At 40.4% G+C, this 20790-nt stretch overlaps 1 protein-coding gene and 1 pseudogene across 9 annotated transcripts in view; one reads left to right on the top strand and one right to left on the bottom strand.

Moving 5' to 3' along the window:
• Macf1 (microtubule actin crosslinking factor 1) overlaps positions 1-20790 on the bottom strand; it is a 372611-nt gene that overhangs the window by 214986 nt on the left and 136835 nt on the right. For all 9 annotated transcript variants that reach the window (XM_090335129.1, XM_090335123.1, XM_090335122.1 and 6 more), the window contains exons 4-5: positions 13473-13534; positions 1117-1206 (exon numbers count right to left, since the gene is read on the bottom strand). In XM_090335129.1, the coding sequence (XP_090191255.1) occupies positions 1117-1206; positions 13473-13534 (152 nt within the window). The remainder of the gene's footprint in view (positions 1-1116; positions 1207-13472; positions 13535-20790) is intronic.
• Positions 17961-18728, top strand: LOC150062057 (nascent polypeptide-associated complex subunit alpha pseudogene; annotated as a pseudogene).

Consider the following 20790-nt stretch of genomic DNA (forward strand, 5'->3'; position numbering starts at 1 on the left):
GTGGGCTGGGATTCACAGACTGCTCAAGCTGTGCACTTTCAGGTCTCTTCTTTTCCACAGATGTTTCTAATACTCCAATCAAACTTTTCCAAATGAAACTTAAATTGTCTATGGCACAAGAGAAAGAATATATACAACAGGAGTCTTCGACACCTATTTTCTGAATGGGGAGCAGGAAATGTTTCTTGTTCTTTCTCCTCTCCATTTTGCTCCATTTCACCCTGTTATTATAACATAAATCCTTGCTAAAACTTAAAAAAAGAAATATGAGCTATACAGGAGAGTTTGCTTTCATTATGAGCAAATATAGAAACAATGGCCTATTACTTGATCAGATATTAGCTCCTATCTGAAAATTACTGAAGCAAAAGAGGTGGCTAGAGGTTGCTTAAGTGGTATAGCACCTGCTTGGTAAGTATGGGGCACCAAATTTAAACCCCAACACTTAAAGGAAAAAAAAAAAACTACCAGAATTTTACTTCTGATAAAAGGCATTTCTCACCATTAAATCTAGTACATTTTAGGACAAGACAAGCATATCTAATTATCCAAGGAACCTAAATGTCCTGCTTTCTGAGGTATGCTCAGACATTAACTTTAGCACCTCTGTGCATCTGTGAGATAAGACTCAGCAAATCACAGAAGGGAAAAAGTAAAATGAACTAGGAAAATTTTAACTCTAAACACACAGACTTCAGGTCCTTGGCTAGATGCAGAAAATTAGAAAAAAACAAAACAAAACAAAAAACAAATCACAATAGATGGGGAAATGAAAGGAATCTACATCAACCAGAAAAAAAAAGATCTTACTCAAAAACATTTAAGTGTCTAATGTTCCCGAAATCCTAGTGTCTAGAAAAAGATGAAGAACATGACAGCATGCAGAAATAAAAGAATACTTGAGTCCTGATTTTTGTCAAGATATGAGAATATGTAATGCATGCACTGATATAATATTATTTGTAAACTGAGTTAGAAATAAACTCTACTAATAATCTCTTCTACCTAAGAGGCAAACAGTAAAGGCTGCTGTCCTAGAACCCAATAAGATAGACAAATATACCATTAATAAGGCCACATTTGCAGGTCACTCATTACAAGAAAGGAGAAGCTCACCAGTTTAATGCCTGAGAGGACCTCCAGCAGAGAGATCAGGTTATGGCCATCCCGCAGGTCTTCATAAAGATCATTGATGTGCTTACGAACCTGCAGAGGAGAATAAAACAGGTTGTTTTTAATTTGATCTTCAAGTATTTTATTATCCTCAGAAGAATTTCTGGCTCTCTATAACCATAAAGAATTTCTCAGGAATTACTGTTAGCTAAAATGGAACGGGAAGGCTAAAGGTGAACATGTATGAGTTTAGCCAGTGTCCAGCCTTGCAGTGGGCCAAAAGGGAATTAAGTACTAGGCACATACATTTCATGCAGTGGACCTCTGATTTAACTCCTCTCTTACCAAATACTACGAATGAACTTGAGATTTATTTTCCTTGTGGGAAAATTTACTCCAATTTTCTAATTAAAATTAAGAAAAAACAGACCTCACCATAGGGGGAAAAAGTGTGATTAATGTGAAACACTGAAGTACATGCTTCATAATTCTTTGTATGATCCCACTTTACACAGGAAGAAACAAGATACAGAAATGAAGTAACTTGCCCAAGGTAATCAGATTTGTCTTTCTGATTTTTACAATTTTGTTTTATAATAAGCCATGACTTTGCTATATTTATAAAACCTAAAGTCCTGCCTTGTGTCATTTACTTATTACCCTATTCTACAGAAGGAACTGAGGAAGCTGAGGCTCTGAGAAGGCAGGGCACACAAGGCAGGGCTCAGGCTTATGGTTCTTTCAAAATCTAGCACCAACTCCACCTGTGACGCCAACAGCATGGAACCAGAACAATAGACTGGTGAAAAGGGGCAGACCATGACTTAAAGTTACATAAGTAATTTTCTAGGTAATAATTTTCAAAGATTAATCTTTAACAATCTCTTAAATTTCTTTTTCATGCCTAACAGAGCAAGCAGAAAAGACTACTACCTAGAACTACATTTTCAGACCCCTCATTAGAAAAAGTGTCTTCTTTTTCTTTTTTGTTTTTCTTTTATTTTGTTTTGCCTGTCCTGGGGCTTGAACTTAGGATGTAGCCACTGTCTCTGAATTTTTTTGCTCAAGGCTAGCACTTTGCCATTTGAGCCACCAGCCCCATGTCTGACATTTTCTATGTTATATGGTACTGAGGAATTGAACCTGGGTAATCATGCATGCTAGGCAAGCACTCTACCAGTAGGCCAACTCCCAGTCCCTAGAAAAAGTATGTTTCCACTTACTATACTTTCGAAGATTTGAGTTTTTTGTAATGATTAAAAAATTATAAAGGCTTTTCCAAGTAGATTTTCATTCTGTAATCTGTAGAAAGTCAGCATGTATGGTGGAGCCTTCCTGGAAACCCCATAATTCAGAGGCAAGAGAATCATATTTAAGGCCTGTCTCGGTGACATAATGGGGGTGTGGAGGGAAAACAGGAGGTGGGAAAAAATGAACAGAGAGAATGATGAGATGAATGTGGTCGAAGTAGTTTATTTACATACCCTATATGAAAACAGAATGAAACATTTTAAATTTGTTGTAGAAGGGAGAAAAGGGTAAAAGGGAATAATAGAGGGGAGTAAGCTTGATCCAGATAACACTATATACATATATGGAAATGTCATAAAAAAGCTCCCCACTTATACAAATTATATATGCTAATAAAGGTTCATAAAGAGTTGTGGGGGTTTTCTGGGTTTTTACTTTTTTTTTTTTGCCAGTCCTGGGCTTGAGCTCAGGGCCTGAGCACTGTCCTTGGACTTTCTCAAGGCTAGAGCTCTACCACTTGAGCCTCAGCACCACTTCTGGCTTTTTTCTATGTATGTGGTACCAAGGAATCGAACCTGGGTCTTCATGCATGCTAGGCAAGCATTTTAACCACTAGGCCAAACTCCCGGCCATGGGTTTTTACTTTTTAAAGTAGAATGAGAGCCAGACTTGGTGGCTCATGCCTGTAATCCTAGTTACACAAGAGGCTGAGGCCTGATGATCACAATTCAAAGCCAACCCAGGCACTAAAGTCCGTGAGACTCTTATCTCCAATTAACTACTACAAAACTGGAAGTGGTGCTGTGGCTCAAGGGGTAGGGCAGTAGCCTTGACCTGAAGAGCTCAGGTACAATGACTAGGCCCAGAGTTCAAGCCCCACAACTGACCAAATAAAGTAGAATGGGGAGCCAGGCAGCAGTGGCAGGCTACTCAAGAGGGTAAGATCTGAAAATTACAGTTGGAAGAAAAGCCAGGTAGAAGTCTTTTAGATTCTTAGCTCCACTTAACCACCAAAAGCCAGGAACTAGAGCAATGACTCAAATGGTAGAGCACCACTCTTGAAGGGAAAATGCTAAGAGACAACATCTAGGCCCTCAATTCAAACCTCAGAGTTAGCATGCCTGTGTGCAGGCATTCATACACACACAAAACTCCAAACAAACAAAAAGACACCTAACCCAGACTATGTAGGTAGACAGACAGACAGACAGACAGACAGACAGACAGACAGACAGACAGATAGATATTGCCAATCCTGGGCCTTGAGCTCAGGGCCTGAGCACTGTCCTTGGACTTTCTCAAGGCTAGAGCTCTACTACTTGAGCCTCAGCACCACTTGTGGCTTTTTTCTATGTATGTGGTACTGAGGAGTGCTAGGCAAGCACTCTATCACTAGGCCAAACTTCTGGCCCGCGATTATTGATTTCCATGTATTAATAATCCTACCAATTTCAAGCTGTGATATTGGGGAAAATGTATTTCATTTAGCAATATTTATTATTTAGCATTTCTATCATAGATATAGTACATTTAATTTATCTCAAGAATGTAAAAAATAGCATATACTGCCAGGCATCAGTGGCTCACACCTGTAATCCTAGTTACAGGAGGCTGGGATCTGGAAATCATAGTTCAAAGCCAGCAAAAGCATGGAAGTCCATAAGACTCTTATTTCCAATTAACTACCAGAATACTGGTGCTGTAGTTTAAGTGGCAGAGCACTAGCCTTGAGTTGAAGACCTTGGGGACATTGGCCAGGCCCACAGTTCAAGTATCATGACCAACAAAAAAAAGAAAGAAAGAAAGAAAGAAAGAAAGAAAGAGAGAAAGAGAGAAAAAGAAATAACATGCAATAAAATACTCTCCACCATGGAGAGCTTTATTTCCCTTTTAATCTAAATATAATTTAATAATAAGCTTACATAATTTTGTTTGCCAGTCTTAGGACTTGAACTCAGGGCCTGAGAATTGTCCTTGAGCTTTCTCAAGGCTAGAGCTCTACCATTTGAGCCACAGCACTACTTTTGGCTTTTTTCTATGTGTGTGGTACTGAGGAATCAAACCTGGGTCTTTGTCCCCGCTAGGCAATGACTTTACCACTAGGTCAAAGTCCCAGCCCAAGTTTATATAATTTAATAATCACTATGCTTAGCCAGCTCATGAAACTACTGAAAGTGCACCATGTGCCTCCCATAAGTCCAAGAAGGTGCTCTACCTCACCAGTGGTTCAAGATTTCAGTACTCCTCCCTCAAATGTGCCCCATGTTTCAAGCCTATGATGTGGAACAAGTTGAGTGCACTACTCACAGAAATAAGCAGGTCACAAGGACTGGATTAGAAAAGTCTAACTTTAAATCTGTTGATTTTTAAAGTGGCAGTTAAGGTGTTACAAATGGAAATGTTCTTGAAGTAGCTGGAAACATAAGAATTTAGTCTGGGTCAGCTGAGATCCTAAGTCACAGAAGTCAGCCGTAGAGGTAATTAGCTAACGACATGGGAAATGCTGGGCTTCTTCAGTGAGAAGGAAGAAAAAACAGAGTGCTAACTATGGATTGAACCTTGGGGAGTAGCTAAAATTAGAAGGCTGGAGATGCAAAAGCAACTAGCAAAGAACAGGAACATCAAGTGAACACAGAAAGTGAAAAAAGTCAGGAATACTAGTAACACTAAAAGCTAAAGAGGAGGTGAAAGAAGAAGAGAAAAATTTTGAGTGTTCCTATAAATAAAGTAGAACTATTTTTCAAGAATGATGTAACACAAATCATGTCATAAATACATGGCAGGTTTAAAAAATTCAGAAAAATAGTCACCTATTTGACACTAAGGGTTAAAAAAAGGAGGGACAATGAAGGACAAAGAATAATTCTTTTTTAAAGGTCAAATATGCCACCATATTTGGTATTATTATTGCAATACATGATACATGTAAGCTGGGAGCTGGTGGCTCATGCCTGTAATCTTAGCCCAGGAAGAAAAGCCGAGACTCTTATTTCCAATTAACCACCTAAAAAATAGAAGTAAAGCTGTGGTTCAAAGTAATAGAAGACTAGCCTTGACAGAAAAGCTTAGGACAGCACCCAGTCCTTGAGTTCAAGCCTAACAACCAACCAAAAAGAAAAATACACGAACACACACACACACACACACACACACACACACACACACACACACGCACGCACGCACACACGGAGAGAGCTAGGCAACACAATACATATCTACAACCCTAGCGCTTAGGAGACTGAGGCAGGAGAATAGTATGTTTGACATACAGCATGGACTACAAATTAAGACCACCTCTCAAAAATTTAAAAGCCAGCCAGGAGTTTTGCCTAATAGTAGAGTGCTTGCCTAGCATGCATGAAGACCCGGGTTCGATTCCTCGGTACCACATACATAGAAAAAAAACTGGAAGTGGTGCTGAGGCTCAAGTGGTAGAGCGCTAAGCCTTGAGAAAGTCCAAGGACAGTACTCAGGCCCTGAGCCCAAGCCCAGGACCGGAAAAAAAAAAAAAATTAAAAGCCAGCACCACTCGTGGTGGCTCACTCACACTTGTAGTCCTAGCTATTCAGGAGGCTGAGATCTGAGGATTATGGTTTAAAGCCAGCCAGGGCACTAAGGTTCGTGGGACTCTTATCTCCAAATAACCACCAGCAAACCAGAAGTGGCACTGTGGCTCAAGTGACTGAGTGCAGAGCTCAGGAAAAGCATCCAGAGCCCACAACCAATGACCAAAAAAAAAAAAAAAAAAAAGCCGAAAATAATACATACATACTTAAAGGTATGTATTTGTACCATCATGCTTTCAATTCCCCTGCTTTCATTCTCCCCTTCTTTCCCTCCTTCCCCCCCGTCCCCCAGCTGGGCTTTAACTCAGGGCTTGGGCTCTGTTGCAGAGCTCTTTTGTTCAAGGCTAGTAGCTCTACCACCACTTTTGGTTTTCTGGTGGTTAACTGGAGATGAGAATGTCTGTGCTCGCTTTGAACTCAATCCTCAGATTTCAGCCTCCTGAGTAGCTAGGATTACAGGTGTCAGCCACCAGCAGGTCGCTCTGCTTTTCTTTTTTTTTTTAAAGCATGGGCTTCCTGTTGGTCAGGTTGGTTTCAAACTCCTCGCCACCAGAGATCTTCCTGACTTAGCCTCCTAATGAGCTGGAACCAGAGATATGCTTCCTAGGACCGGCTTTATCTGTCCATAAATAATTACACTGACTATATATATTTTTCCCCACTTAAAAAATACTCTATGAAGACAGTGCTCAGGCCCTGTTCAAGGCCCAGGACTGCCCCCCCACCAAAAAAAAAAAACCACTCTAGAGCCAGGAGTTTGGCCTAGTGGAACAGTGCTTGCTTACCATTCATGAAGACCCGGGTTTGGTTCCTTGGTACTGCATACATAGAAAAAGCCAGAAGTGGCACTGTGTCTCAAGTGGTAGAGCACTAACCTTGAGAAAGCTTCAGAGATAATGCTCATGCCATGAGCTCAAGCCCCAGGACTGGCAAAAGAAGAAAGAAGAGGAGGAAGAGGAGGAAGAGAAGGAGGAAGGAAGAGGAGGGAGGAGGAAGAGGAGAAGGGGAAGGGAGGAGGAGGGGGAGGAGGAAGAATGAGCTGAGAAATCTAGAAGGATTTCTGAACTATAAAGAAGAAATTCCAAACATTTTTCAAGGAAAAGTCAAAACACTAAATAAAAATCAGGCTATACTTGTCCTAAACCTTTTACTCTGCAGATCAAGTTTGAGATCAACTTGGACTGCAAGTTAAGACCCCTCCTTAAAAGTAGGGGCTCCATGCCTGTAATCCTAGCTACTCAGGAGGCTGAGATCTGAGGATCAATATTCAAAGCCAGCTGGGGCACAAAAGCCTTTTCTCCAATTAACCATCAGAAAATGGGAAGTGGTGCTGTGGTTCAAGTGGTGGAGCTTGAGCTGAAAAGCTCAGGGACAGCCTCGTGTCTCCTTTCATCAACCGCCCCCCCCCACCAAAAAAAGAAAAAAGAAAGGGAAAGATAGCAATGGTAGTGGTGGCTCACTCCTATAATCCTAGCTTCTCAGGAGGCTGAGATCTCAGGATCAAGGTTCAAACTCAGCCCTGGCACACAAAAAGACCTGAGACTCTTATCTCCAATTAACTCCTAGAAAATGAGAAGTGGGGCTTGGTTCAAGGATGGTAGCCTTGAGCTAAAGAGTTGAGGGACAGCACCCAGGCCAAGTTCAGGCCTCATGAGACACACACACACACACACACACACACACACACACACACACAAAGACAGCAATGGTAGAGTACATGGAGCTTGAAAGCTGAGGATGGTATCCTAAATTCTTACTAAAAGTCCCAAGAAAGCCAATGGCTTCGAGAGTACACACATGAATTAGAAATAAAAAGAATTATTCCATTTGCTACATTAAATATTGTCCTTTACATCTACTAATTGCTTAGTAAGAATGTATTAGAGAAGCCTCTTTTCTCCTCCCAAGGAAAGACAGCAAAACTATCATGTCACATATTATGTATATGTAGATAATTTAAGCAAGACCTCATTTTAAACTCTATTTTTTTTTCTTTCTTGATAGTCTAATACACTAAACTCTTTCTTGGATTTGTAGGCTTGCATTCAAAATTGGATTGTTTATGTATTTCAGATAGTAACATCCCTAACAAAAGACTGGATCGATCACATTCTCAATTGATAAAGAGGAATACATTTTCTTATTTCAGAACAAACTTTCCCAAAGAAATTTGGAAGATCCCAAATTAACTACAACTTGAGAGGCTGAACTACTTTTGATCTTACATTGTTCTATCTGGAAAAAAAGTGGGTATAGTTGGACCAAAAAAAAAAAAAAAATCCTCATGCCTAACTTTTAAAGTTCAAAGAACTCAAGTTTACAGCAATGACTGACTAGCAGCAAATCTTCTCTAAATATTGTAAGATGAACAAATGCTGTTTGAACTATGCAGCTGACAGCCTGAGAAGAGATGGAAAATAGTCAAGGGTTAAGTAAAGCTCTGGCTGGCCGCCAATTTCTAACAATGCTATGATGTGTTCCTCTAGTTTCCCCAACCCTGGGCCTCCTGTCATCACACAGCACTGAGGCTGAGATCCAACAGGCACCATCAGCTACAACTGTTCAGCAGGGAACCTTAGCAACTGAATTCAACTACAAAGTTTAGGGAACAAGTCTAAAGGAGGATAATTCAACTCTTACACCAATAGAGACTGTTATAAAAGGAGAGCAACTGGAGGCATGTTTAATAGGAAAAAAAAACTAGTAATTTTCATCACTAGACTCATGATTGATTTAGGAAAGTCATTTCACCTCTCTAATTCTCTCTATATATAAGTTGTAATAACTGGGAAGATAAAATACCTTCTCTTCCTTTGAGGTTACTGTAAGAGTCAAGTCAGATAAAATATACTTCACAATTATTATTTACTCAATGTAACAAATACTTACTGGCTACTTCTCATGTCCCTATGCAGTGCTGACAGGGAAAGTATTCTAAAAGTCCAAGCTTTCTATGTGCAATTTTCAGAGGAGACTGATACATGAACATAGGCATCAGTTCCAAATTATGTAGAGTAGAAAAAAAGGTTTAGTCATCATGATGAAGCTCAGAATCTCAGAAAAGTTATAGTGAGGCTCATCCAGGAAGGATTCCTGGGAAGTATCTAGGTATAGAAGGCTGTGATATGTATTCCAGAGGGAGAAAAAATAACAATGAGGTATAAAAGTACACAGGATTTAGAGAGCAGTGATTTATCTAGTTTGACTATGACCCAGGTTACCCAGGAAAATCTGGAAATGACATTGGACAGGTAAGTTGATACCAGATTGTGACAGCTCTGCATCATGACAATTATCTATCATCAACTACAGGCAATAGTTAACACTGAAAGAACTTACTGGCTGGTTTGTTCCCCCACCTCTTTCCATCCTTCTTAGCCTGACAGGATAAAAACTAAGACACAATATCTCAAGTTACAATCTAGCACCAAGATGCTACATAAATAAATGCTATAAGTACAAAGGAATACCAGAGGCCACAAAAGAAAGGGTAGTTGGCCCCACATGGGAAGGTTAGAAAAGTATTTATTGAAAAGGTGTTATCTAGGTACAGCAGATTTGGGGGCAAGACCATAAGCAGAGAGAACAGCAGAGCAAGATCGAGAACCATAAAATATCATGCCACATAGTTTAGCCAGAACTTAAGGAATTAGGAGAATTTGGCACTATGAGCCTAGAAAGGTAAGCAGAAACCAGGGCCAGTACTACAGGTTAAGAGCATGTATTATAAAGTCCAAGTTGCCTGAATTCTCAAGTTTCATTCTGCCTCCTTTTAGCAGTGTGACCTTGAATAAGTTACATACTCTCTCTAGACCTCATTTCTTCACTGATAAAAAGAAGCTATTAATAGAACTTACAGAAGAAAGTCACTAGAGGATTAAATGAAATAACCCATGTGAAAGACTTGATATAAAATGATTAGTAGGAAGTTCTCAATATGCTATTACAATCAGTATTGTTGTAGTTATTATTGAACACTTTGTTAGAAAATCATTATGGTGGTCAAGGCAAAAAATGAAAAAAAGCAGAGGTAATAGTGATGACAGATCTGAGCACTCTCTCTGGGAGAGAAGCAATCCACTGGAACTGGAATTGGTAATAAGGAACAGATACCCAGAAGTACTAAACAAAGGTGTCCACCAAACTGGGAAAACTAGGTACACAAGTAGAAATATTTAGACATGTCAAACAAAGGATACCCTTGAGAACATCAGATGAATACGTTAAGAATACCTGAGAAACACACATCATTGTTTGGGGTAAGAAGGGCTCCACCATTTCTTTATCCAGGTCTTTGAAAATCATCCTGATTTGCAGTCTTTAGTCTTAAGTAGCTAAGGAGCCATGTGTGATTTACATAGCCATCTCTTGGGTTAGTTTCCTGAACTATAGGTGAACAACTACTTATAAAGAAAAAGAAAACTCTTGTCAGTGCCAGTGGCTCACACTTATAATCCTAGCTATTCAGGAAGTTGAGATCTGAGAATCACAGTTGGAAGCCAGCCCAGGCAGGAAAGTCTGTGAGTCATCCCCTCACCCCAAATCATGGGGCTTGAACTCTGGGCCTGGGCGCTGTCCCTGAGCTCCTCAGCTCACTGCTAGTGCTCTTCCACTTTGAGCAACAGTACCACTTCCAGTTTTCTGTTGGTTAACTGGAGATGAGTCTCATGGACTTTCTTGCCTGGGCTAGCTTTGAACCAAGATCCTCAGACCTCAGCCTCCTGAGTAGCTAGGATTATAGGAGTGAACCGCCAGCACTCACCTTATGAGACTCATCTCTAATTAAAATTAATCACAGAAAAAGTCAGAAGTGGTACTGTGGCTCAAGTAGTGAGGTGCTAGCCCTGAGCAAAAGGAGCCCACAGACAGTACCTAGAACTGGCCAAAAAAAAAAAAAAAAAAAAAAGGAAGGAAGGAAGGGAGGGAAGGAAAGGGGATGGGGATGAGAGAAAGAAAGAGAAAGACAAAAAAAACCAAAAAACTCCAACCACGTTTTGTTACTTGTGCCTTTAGAGCCATGTGTCTCCGAAGGTGTTCCAATTAAGGAACACCATTATAGATCACACAAAAGCCCGAGAAGAAATGCAGGAAAACATGTGAGACATAAGGAGAAAGAAAAGAACAGGAGGCCTCATAAAAACAGAAACAGAAACAATCTGGTAACTTTTTTCATTTTTATAAAGTCCAGCTACATCAAGATGGGATACTGTGAGATTGTCTGTATCCGTTACTACTTGTTTCCTTAGATTTTTAGTAACTAATAAAAATGACACTGCTCCAGGACATAGAGAACAAGATAAGAAAACGGTACAGATGAAGACCTGAGGAGCATCAACATAAAAAGGTGAGTTAAAGGAAGAGAAGTCAGTAAAAGTGGCAGAAAAGGACATCCCCCCCCCAAAAAAAAGGTGGGGGAGGGAAATGGGGACCAAGACATGAGAAAAGGTCTCAATGTATGTGAAGTAATACACCTTCTATCTGATGAATATAATGTAACCCTTCTATTAATTACAATAAAAATATATGAAAAAAAAGAAGTAAAAGCAGTACTTTACAAGTCAACAGTAGAGAGGATTTCAAGGCATAGACAAAAGTGTCAAATGCTACACAGAAATCAAGTAAGAAGAAGATAAAATTATATAAGTCAATGTGGCAATTAAGAAATCACTGACAAAGCAGGGCATGGTGGTACATGCCTATAATCGCAGCACCAAGAGGCAACAAGATTCTAAGTTTGAATCTGTTCTGGGATACAAAGAGAAATCCTGTTTGAAAGAGAATGGATCAAGAACATGGGCTTTTCCTAGAGCAGCAGGAATTACTAGAACTCATACATTTCATGTTAATCTGCCTGTCACAGTAGACAATACTATTTGTAACATGCCTCTCTTTGATAGTGTATGTTTGCATGTGTGTGCAACTTGAACTCAGGCTTGAACTCAGGCCCTTGGCACTAGTGGTTCCTGTGCTTTATTTGTCCAAGGCTAGCACTCTAGAGCTCTACTTCTGACTTGTTAGTCATTAAGGGGTAAGAGTCTCACAAAGTTTCCTCCCCAGGCCGGCTTTGAACTGTGATCCTCATATTTCAACTTTTGAAAAACTAGGATTATAGGCATGGGCCACCAATGCCTGTTCTCTGATTTGGTTTTAACAACAAAAATTTACTCTACTAGCTATTCTAGAAATATTCTATGTCATCTGAATTATATGGTGGAAAATTTTATGTAAAAACCTATCACCTGAAGATTTAAAATGTGTATACTTGCCCAAGTACCAGTGGTTTTTGTCTGTAATTCTAGCTATTTGGAAGGCTAAGATAAGGAGGATCATGGTTCCAGGCTAGCACAAGAGAAAAGTTCACAAGACCTTTTCTCAACTGATGATAAACAACTATCATCCTATGAAAGGAGAAGTCTAAGTAAGTGATTCATGGTCCCAGTAGTATCAGAATAGGAAGCAAGACTCTATCTCAAAAATGGCCAGACCAGGGCCGGGAGTTTGGCCTAGTGGTAGAGTGCTTGCCTAGCATGCACAAAGACCCGGGTTCGATTCCTCGGTACCACATACATAGAAAAAAAACAGGAAGTGGTACTGAGACTCAAGTGGTAGAGCTCTAGCCTTGAGAAAGTCCAAGACAGTGCTCAGGCCCTGAGTTCAAGCCCAGGACTGGCAAAAATAAACAAACAAACAAATAAAGACCAGACCAAAAGAGGGTCGAAAAAAGTGGCTCAGCAGTAGAAAATCTGCCTAACAAACATAAAGCTCTGAATTCAAAACTCTCAGTACAAGTTCAAAAATATCAGACACTGGTGACACAAGCCTGTAACTGTAGCTACTGATGAGGCTGAGATGTGAGGTTTTCAGCTTGAAGCCAGACCAGGCAGGCAAGCCTGTAAGATTCTTATCTTACAAAACAACAACAAAAAAAGCCAGAAGTGGCGCTATGGCTCAAGTGGTACAATGCTAGCCTTGAACAAAAAGGAGCTCAGAGACAGCACCTAAGCCCAGAGTTTGAACCCCAAGACCAGGGGAAAAAAATCCCAGTACTGCTTCCTCCTCCCTAAAAAGATGTATGTACTTTATTTGGTAGGCAAATGCTCTAACACTTGAGTCTTACTTCTAGTCCTTTTTGGTGTTTATTTTACAAGTAGGTGTTCACATTTTTGTGACCTTGGTCTGAGATCCTACTAACTACTTTCCACAAGGGGAGAGGAAGAGGGTGGAGGAAGGGAGAAGGGAGGGGGGAGAGAAAAGGAGAGGAGGAGGGCAAGGAAAGGGCAATAGAAAAGAAAAAGAAATGATTTATACATAAAAAAATGTTTAACTAGGAGCTATGTTCTTAGAATCCCAGGTATCATTCTCTAGTATCCTCAACCTGAGTCTTTCTGAGATAGCAGCATGTTAATACTCTTTCTATTACACAGGAAGGGAAGGTGGGAGAGAGTAAATCCTATACAAATCCTTATGGACATGCTCATAGCAAGTAATCTGGACTGTCTCAGAGAAGGGAAAGAGCAGTAAGAGGACCATATGAAGTTCTACCTTCATCAAGTGCTTGTTGACCCATTTGGTAAATGTTTTCTTCTGAACCCGGTCCCGCTCATCTGCAAAAGAAACAGAGAAGGCATTTGGCTTAGTGCTATGCACGGAACAAGTTCCCAAATCTCTGCATTGCATACTCCTTTCTCTAGATCTCTTTAAAGGGTTGACTTTACACACAGAACACAGGACAATGACTTTTTTTTTTTTAAGGAAAGCTTAGCCTATACAATTTTTCTCTTTGGTTATAACAATATTGTTGCCAGATGCTGATGGTTTATGCCTGTAATCCTAGCTACTCAGAAGCTGAGATCAGAGGATCACAGTTCAAAGCCAGCCTGGGCAGAAGTCTGTAAAACTCTTAACTCCAATTAACCACCAGAAAACTGGAAGTGGGACTGTGTATGGAAGTGGTAGAGCACTAGTCTTGAGCAAAAGAGCTCACGAACAGTGCCCAAGCACTGACATACTACCAACCACCACCAACAAAATCCATAAAACAAACAAACAGTAATGTTGTTACTTTAGATATTAGACAGAATCACGTGCTTCAAAAATGATGCCATAGGGGCCAGGAGCATAGTCTAGTGGTAGAGTGCTCGCCTAGCATGCATGAAGTCCTGGGTTTGGTTCCTCAGTACCACATACATAGAAAAAAGCCAGAAGTAGCATTGTGGGTCAAGTGGGAGTGCTAGCCTTGAGTAAAAAGTGTCCAAGGACAATACCCAGGCCCTGCATTAAAGCCCCAGGACTGACAAAAAAAATAAAAATGCATGCCACACCCAGGTGCCAGTGGCTCATGCCTATAATCCTAGCTACTCCACAAAACAGTGATCTGAAGATTGCTGTTTAAAGCCAGTCTAGCAGAAAACTCTGTGATACTCTTATCTCTAATTAACCACAAAAAAGACAAAACTAGAGCTGTGGTTCAGGAGGTAGTGCCAATCTTGAGCAGAAAAAACTAAGTGCTAGTGGTTCACGCCTGTAATCCTGACTACTCAGGAGGCTGAGATCTGAGGATCACAGTTTGAAAACACATGAAAGTCCATGAAAGATTCTTATGTCTAATTAACCACTAATAGCCAGAAGTAGAGCTGTGGCTGAAGTGGTATAGCTCAAGCTAAAAAGCTCAAGGACAATGTCCAGGCTCTGAGTTCTAGCATCAGAGTCAGCACAAAAAGAGGATGGGAGGGGTGAAGAAGGAAGCTCAGTGGTAGATCACTTGTCTAATAGGGGCAAGGCCCTGAGATTCAATCTCTAAGACCACACCACTAACAAAAAGACCTGAAGTCAACAAAGAACTAATGAAGATAAGAAACAACTTACATTCATAAAACTGCACAGAATTAGGAATGACTGAATGACGATATCTGTTAGTTAGCAACCAGACTTACAGCTAGATAAAATGGCAATGGGTAAAATCATGACCTTTCATAATAAGCTGATTAAAAAGCCTAAAGTAGCTGGGCACAGTGGCTCAAGTCTGTAATCCTAGCTACTCAAGAGGCTGAGATCTGAAGATCACAATTCAAAGCCAGACCAGGCACTAACATCAGTGAGACTCTTATCTCCAATTAATCACTAGAAAATGGGAAGTGGGGTTGTGGCTCAAGGGATAGGGCTAAAGCGTTCAGAGAAAGCACCCAGGCTCAGAGTTCAAGCCCCATGACCCCCCAATAAAAAAGTCCAAAGTATATCCTCCCATAGACAAGAGGAAGCATTGAAAGGCTTTAAATAGTAGAATGACTTTATCAGATTTGTATTTTGAGAAAAATTATTCTGGCTGCCTTTCCTGACAACTCAAGTTCTACTTTCACAAAGTTGTTGTTACTCTAAAGACACAGGTTTTATTTATTTTTCTTAAGAATTTCTAAATTGGGCTGGGAGTTTGGCCTACTGGTAGAGTGCTTGCCTAGCATGCACAAAGACCCGGGTTCGATTCCTCAGTACCACATATATAGAAAAAAAAGCCAGAAGTGGTGCTGAGGCTCAAGTGGTAGAGCTCTAGCCTTGAGAGAGTCCAAGGACAGTGCTCAGGCCCTGAGCTCAAGCCCAGGACTGGCCAAAAAAAAAAAAAAAAATTATACATGTTAGCTTTAATAGGTCAGATAATTCATAAATGGAAGTGTTCAGATTTTCTTTTAAACAAGTATTTTTTAAGAGGTGGATGCATTTAGTTTTAGTCTACTGCCTCATTTCTTTTATATCTGAAGATAAAGTCTTCTGACTTTTACTACTACTAAGTTATTCCCTTTACCTAACAATTTCTTCTATGAGGACAAGGTTCTAGGGAAACCTGGTGGCCTTACCAGCTACTTCCAAAAGCTAAGTAACTGACTTTCAGTTGAGGAGGAAAGTGATTACAGTACTTTTTCTGAATATAGTTATTAATAAAGGCCACCTGATTACAAGCCCTTTTTAGGCCAAGTTGGCCAACTTAGAGCTGAGCCATAAGGTTCTCAGGGGGAAAAAAAAAGTGTTATAAGGAAACTCACTGAGGAAGCCAAGGAACAAATAAGACTTTAAGAATACTCTGTCATGAGGCTTGAACTCCGGGCCTGGGCACTGTCTCTAAGCTCTTCAGCTCAAGGCTATCACTCTACCGCTTTGAGCCACAGGGCCACTTCTGGTTTTCTGGTGGTTAACTGGAGCTAAATAGTCTCACAGACTTTTGAGTTTTGGGCTGGCTTTGAACCATGACCTTCAGCTCTCAGCCTCAAGAGTAGCTAGGATTACAGACGTGAGCCACCAGCAGCTACTTCCTTGGGAACTTCAATCTAACATTTATTCAAACAATTAACCAAATAATTTAATAGCCTGAACTAAGACTGAAGGCAAGAGAAATGTAAAGAGCACAGGTCTTGTGTGATAAAGTAGTGGAAGACTGGATGGCCTGTAACTACTGACCAGTCTGGGTGGGATAAAGAAGGAAAGTTCAAGGCAAGTCTATTATTTCGAGCTAAAGCACTGGAGGGGCATGGTACCTCTTTTTGATAAGGAAAATAAGGTGCCTAGGTTTGCTGAGAGTAAGCTGGTAAAGTAGAAGGTAAGTAATGAAGTGTTAGGATCTTCTTGCAGACAGCTAAAATTTTAAGACTAGAATTCATTTAAAAAAAAACTATCAGAATTTAATACAGTTGATGGCTAGAGCTATGCCAAGAACAGAGAGCTGATTTCAACAAATCTGAATAACTACTTGGTAGAAACCACTCCTTTATTCACAATCCTTTAGTGACTCCCAAAGGACCCAGAGGATCAAGTCCAGTTCTTTAGTTTTCATATTCAAAATCTCCTACAACCTTATGAAACACTTTTTATTCACTAAGTTGTCCCATCAAGAAGGAAACAAAAACAAGACCTGGTCTTTGACCCAAAGGGATTTACAATCTCTACTCTTACCAATGTTATCTCTAACTAGACTCATCATTGTCTAACTCAACTACAATCATTCTAATTTCAGAGTTTTCAAACGCACCTTTCTCAACCCTGTCCTCCTCCTTTTAAGATCCAAATATTTGGATGCCTGTGGCACTTAAAAGTTTACTCAATGTACTTGGTAATAAGCATGTACCTATTTTTAGAAATTGTTCTACGTTAAGTCTCATTTCTCTACCTGAATTGCATTCTTTGGAGCCAAAGTCTACGTTTTACATTTCTTTAAATAGGATGTGGCACAGTGGTTCAAATGGTAGAGCACTAGCCTTCAGCAGAAAGAATTCAAGCCCCAGCCCTGCCGCCCCTACCCCACAAGAAAAAAAAAAAAAAACTTCAAATATTCAACATTTATGCCAGGTATCAGTGGCTCACCTTGTATTCCTAGCTACTCAAAACGCTGACATCTGAAAATTGTGGTTTGAAGCCAACCCTAAGGAGGAAAATCCATGAGTGTTATCCTTGAGCACAAAAGCTCAGGGGCAGTGCCCAGGCCCTAAGTTCTAAGTTTTCTTTAGATGTATTAGATGTACAAGGAGGGTAGGGGTTACTGTCACACTTCCACACATGCAAACCAGTGTGTATCTCTAGCAACTTCACACCACTTATCATTTTCCCTTATCTCACACTTCCCCTTATTAAAACAATTTCAAAGAACACACTTTTTCTCTAAATTTCTTCTTCCATATAGCACCAGAGCTTGAATTTGGGGACACCTATGGCTATTCACTCATGGCTGATGTGCTATCACTAGAACCACAACCTCAAGCCTAGCTCTTTGTTGGTTAATTGGAGATAAAGTCTCACACCTCACTCCAGTCTAAGCGGGCTTTGAACCTCAATCCTCTGGTCTCAGACTCCTGGGTAGCTAGAAATGCTCACAGCTAGAATTACAATAATGAGTAGCTAGAATTACAGGAGTGAGCCATGAGAGCTCAGCTAGGTATTCATTCTTAACAAATCCATACTGATGGCTCAAGATGTGCCAGAGTTCTGTCATCAAGGGCACATTAAGATGATATTTTCAAAGTCAGACTAAGAAGTGATCTTAAGACGCACTGGCCAGTTCTCTCTCTGCCGCCATCTTGGCTCCGCATCCTTCGCACAAAATGCCCGGTGAAGCCACAGAAACCGTCCCTGCTACAGAGCAGAAGTTGCCACAGCCTCAGGCTGAGACAGGGTCTGGAACAGAATCTGACAGTGATGAATCAGTACCAGAGCTCGAGGAACAAGACTCCACACAAGCAACCACACAACAAGCCCAATTGGCGGCAGCAGCAGAAATTGATGAAGAACCAGTCAGTAAAGCAAAACAGAGTCGGAGTGAAAAGAAGGCTTGAAAGGCCTTCTTGTCCAAACTGGGTCTTAGACAAGTTACAGGAGTTACTAGGGTCACTATCCGGAAATCTAAGAATATCCTCTTTGTCATAACAAAACCCGATGTCTACAAGAGCCCAGCTTCAGATACCTACATAGTTTTTGGGGAAGCCAAGATTGAAGACTTATCTCAGCAAGCACAGTTAGCAGCTGCTGAGAAATTCAAAGTTCAAGGAGAAGCTGTCTCAAACATTCAAGAAAACACACAGACTCCAACTGTACAAGAGGAGAGTGAAGAGGAAGAGGTTGATGAAGCAGGTGTGGAAGTTAAGGACATAGAATTGGTCATGTCACAAGCAAATGGGTCAAGAGCAAAGGCAGCTCGAGCCCTGAAGAATAATGATATTGTAAATGCTATAATGGAATTAACAATGTAACCATATGAAAACAAGGACCCTTTTTTTGTGTGTTTGTGTTTTAAGAGGGTAACTAAAGCTTGGTTTGAAATTTGTACTATTTCTATCATTAATAAAGTTATGACTTCTTGTTGGATGAAAAAAAAAAAAAAGAAGTGATCTTAAATAACAGTTAAAGGACTGCTTTCCTAATCAGACGTCCTTTCTACAGCTTTCCTAAACTATTCTTGCCACATCTGGATCCAGAAGACTGTATCACTAATGCTTCCATGTTTGCTCAAAGGAAATGGGCTACACTGAAGATACAACAATTAAAATGTGTTTAGCAAAAGAGTAAAGTGATATCAACATTTAAAATAACTCTTTAAAAAGCTTTAAGTCTCCTTTGGGAAATAAGATCAATGAAACTTCATTTACTGTGTGTCAAGCAAGGCAGCAAGGCCTGCATCTTATTATTTAACTTAATACAATATAATTTAAGTATACATTCTCATTTCATTTAACCAAATTGAGGCTCAGAAATTTTTACAGTAAATAGTAGAAATGAGATTTAAATCCAAATCTGACAGACTCTAAATCATAGACTCATAACCACTACATTGTGCTGCCTCCAGGTAATGATTACGAAGAGAACACAAAATAGTCCTATATAATCAAGAGAAAGACACATGTGCAAACTATCACTTGAATCATCAAGTGTTGGTGTAGACTAGTAAAGTCTTAATGAAGGCTGCTTGAGATTTTAGAAGAACTTTAGACTTTGAGTACAAAACTTTATTTCTTAGAAAAACCTAATACAAATTAATAACAATTCTTTTAACTATAAGGAATCAGGAAACATAGGGGAAAGATCTAGTAGTGCGAACTTCCCTAATTCCAATTGTTTGGGAGGCAGAAGTATGAAGAGACAAGGCCCTAGACAAAAAGCCCTACATGAAAAAGTAAAGCAAGTGATGGAGTGGCTAAAGTGGTGGAGTGTTGCCTAGAAACTTTGAGGTTCCAAGTTCAAATCCAAGGAAAGAAAAGAGAGAGGGGTGGTGGAGAGGGAGACTGGAAGGAAAGGAGAAGAGACAGGGAAGGGGAATGGAAAGGAGGAAGGAAAAGGATTATAGAGCTCCTGCTTAGTTGCTTAGTTCAGTCCCTTCAGGGCAGGACCAAACTGAGGGTAAGGAAAGAGAGAAGAAGGGAGGGAGGGAATCAGAAATAAGGGAAGGGGCATGGTAGCTCACGCCTGTAATCCTAATCAGGAGGCTGAAATCTGAGGATTGTCAAAGCCAGCTGAAGCCAGCCCAGCACTAAAGATCTTGAGACTCTTCTCTCCAATTAACCACTAGAAAACCGGAAGTGGCCCTGAAGCTCAAGGGATAGGGCAGCTGCCTTGAGCTGAAGGGCTCAGGGACAGCACCCAGGCCCAGAGTTCAAGCCCCATGTCTGACAAAAAAATTAAGGTATAAGATAATAGAAAACTGAAGTAAAGTCATACAAAGTCAGAACAAATCTGTAACTTGGATTTCCCAGTTGTTAGTCTATGATTCTTAACCTTTTTGTGATACTTTCCCCTTCCTTTTTAAGCCTGTGTATCATCTATAAAATTAGAAGTTTGGACTATCCAATGGTTGCTAAATACCAGTTTATGAGCTAGCCATATCAGTTACCTGAGGGTTTGGTTTTTTTTTTTTTTTTTTGGTTGTTTGTGGAACTCGAACTCTGGGCCTGGGCATTTTCCCTGAGCTCTTCAGTTAAAGGCTATCGCCCTACCCCTTGAACCACAGTGCTGCTTCCAGTTTTCTGGTGGTTAATCGAAGATAAGAGTCTCATGGATGTTTTAGTGCCTGAGCTGCCTTTGAATCTTGATCCTCAGATCTCAGCCTCCTGAGTAACTAGAATTAGAGGTGTAAGCCACTGCAATCAGCTGGGGGGTGTGTGTGTGTGTGTGTGTGTGTGTGTGTGTGTGTGTGTGTGTGTGTGTGTGTGTGATTTCAAGCAAATTAAGAGTAACAGTTTCATCTCTGAAGAAAGCCACTGCTCTATAGCTAGACTTCCTTTTCAGAAAGAAGACACATGGCTGTGGCTGGCAGAGTTGGGTCAGACTCATGGCCATGGAAATAGCCCAAACAAAAAAGTAAATAATGTCCAAAGGAGTCCTCACTCCAGCA

The sequence above is a fragment of the Megascapheus bottae genome, chromosome 6 (genome assembly GCF_031878675.1).
Source record: "Megascapheus bottae isolate mThoBot1 chromosome 6, mThoBot2.hap1, whole genome shotgun sequence".
NCBI classification, from domain to species: Eukaryota; Metazoa; Chordata; class Mammalia; order Rodentia; family Geomyidae; genus Megascapheus; species Megascapheus bottae.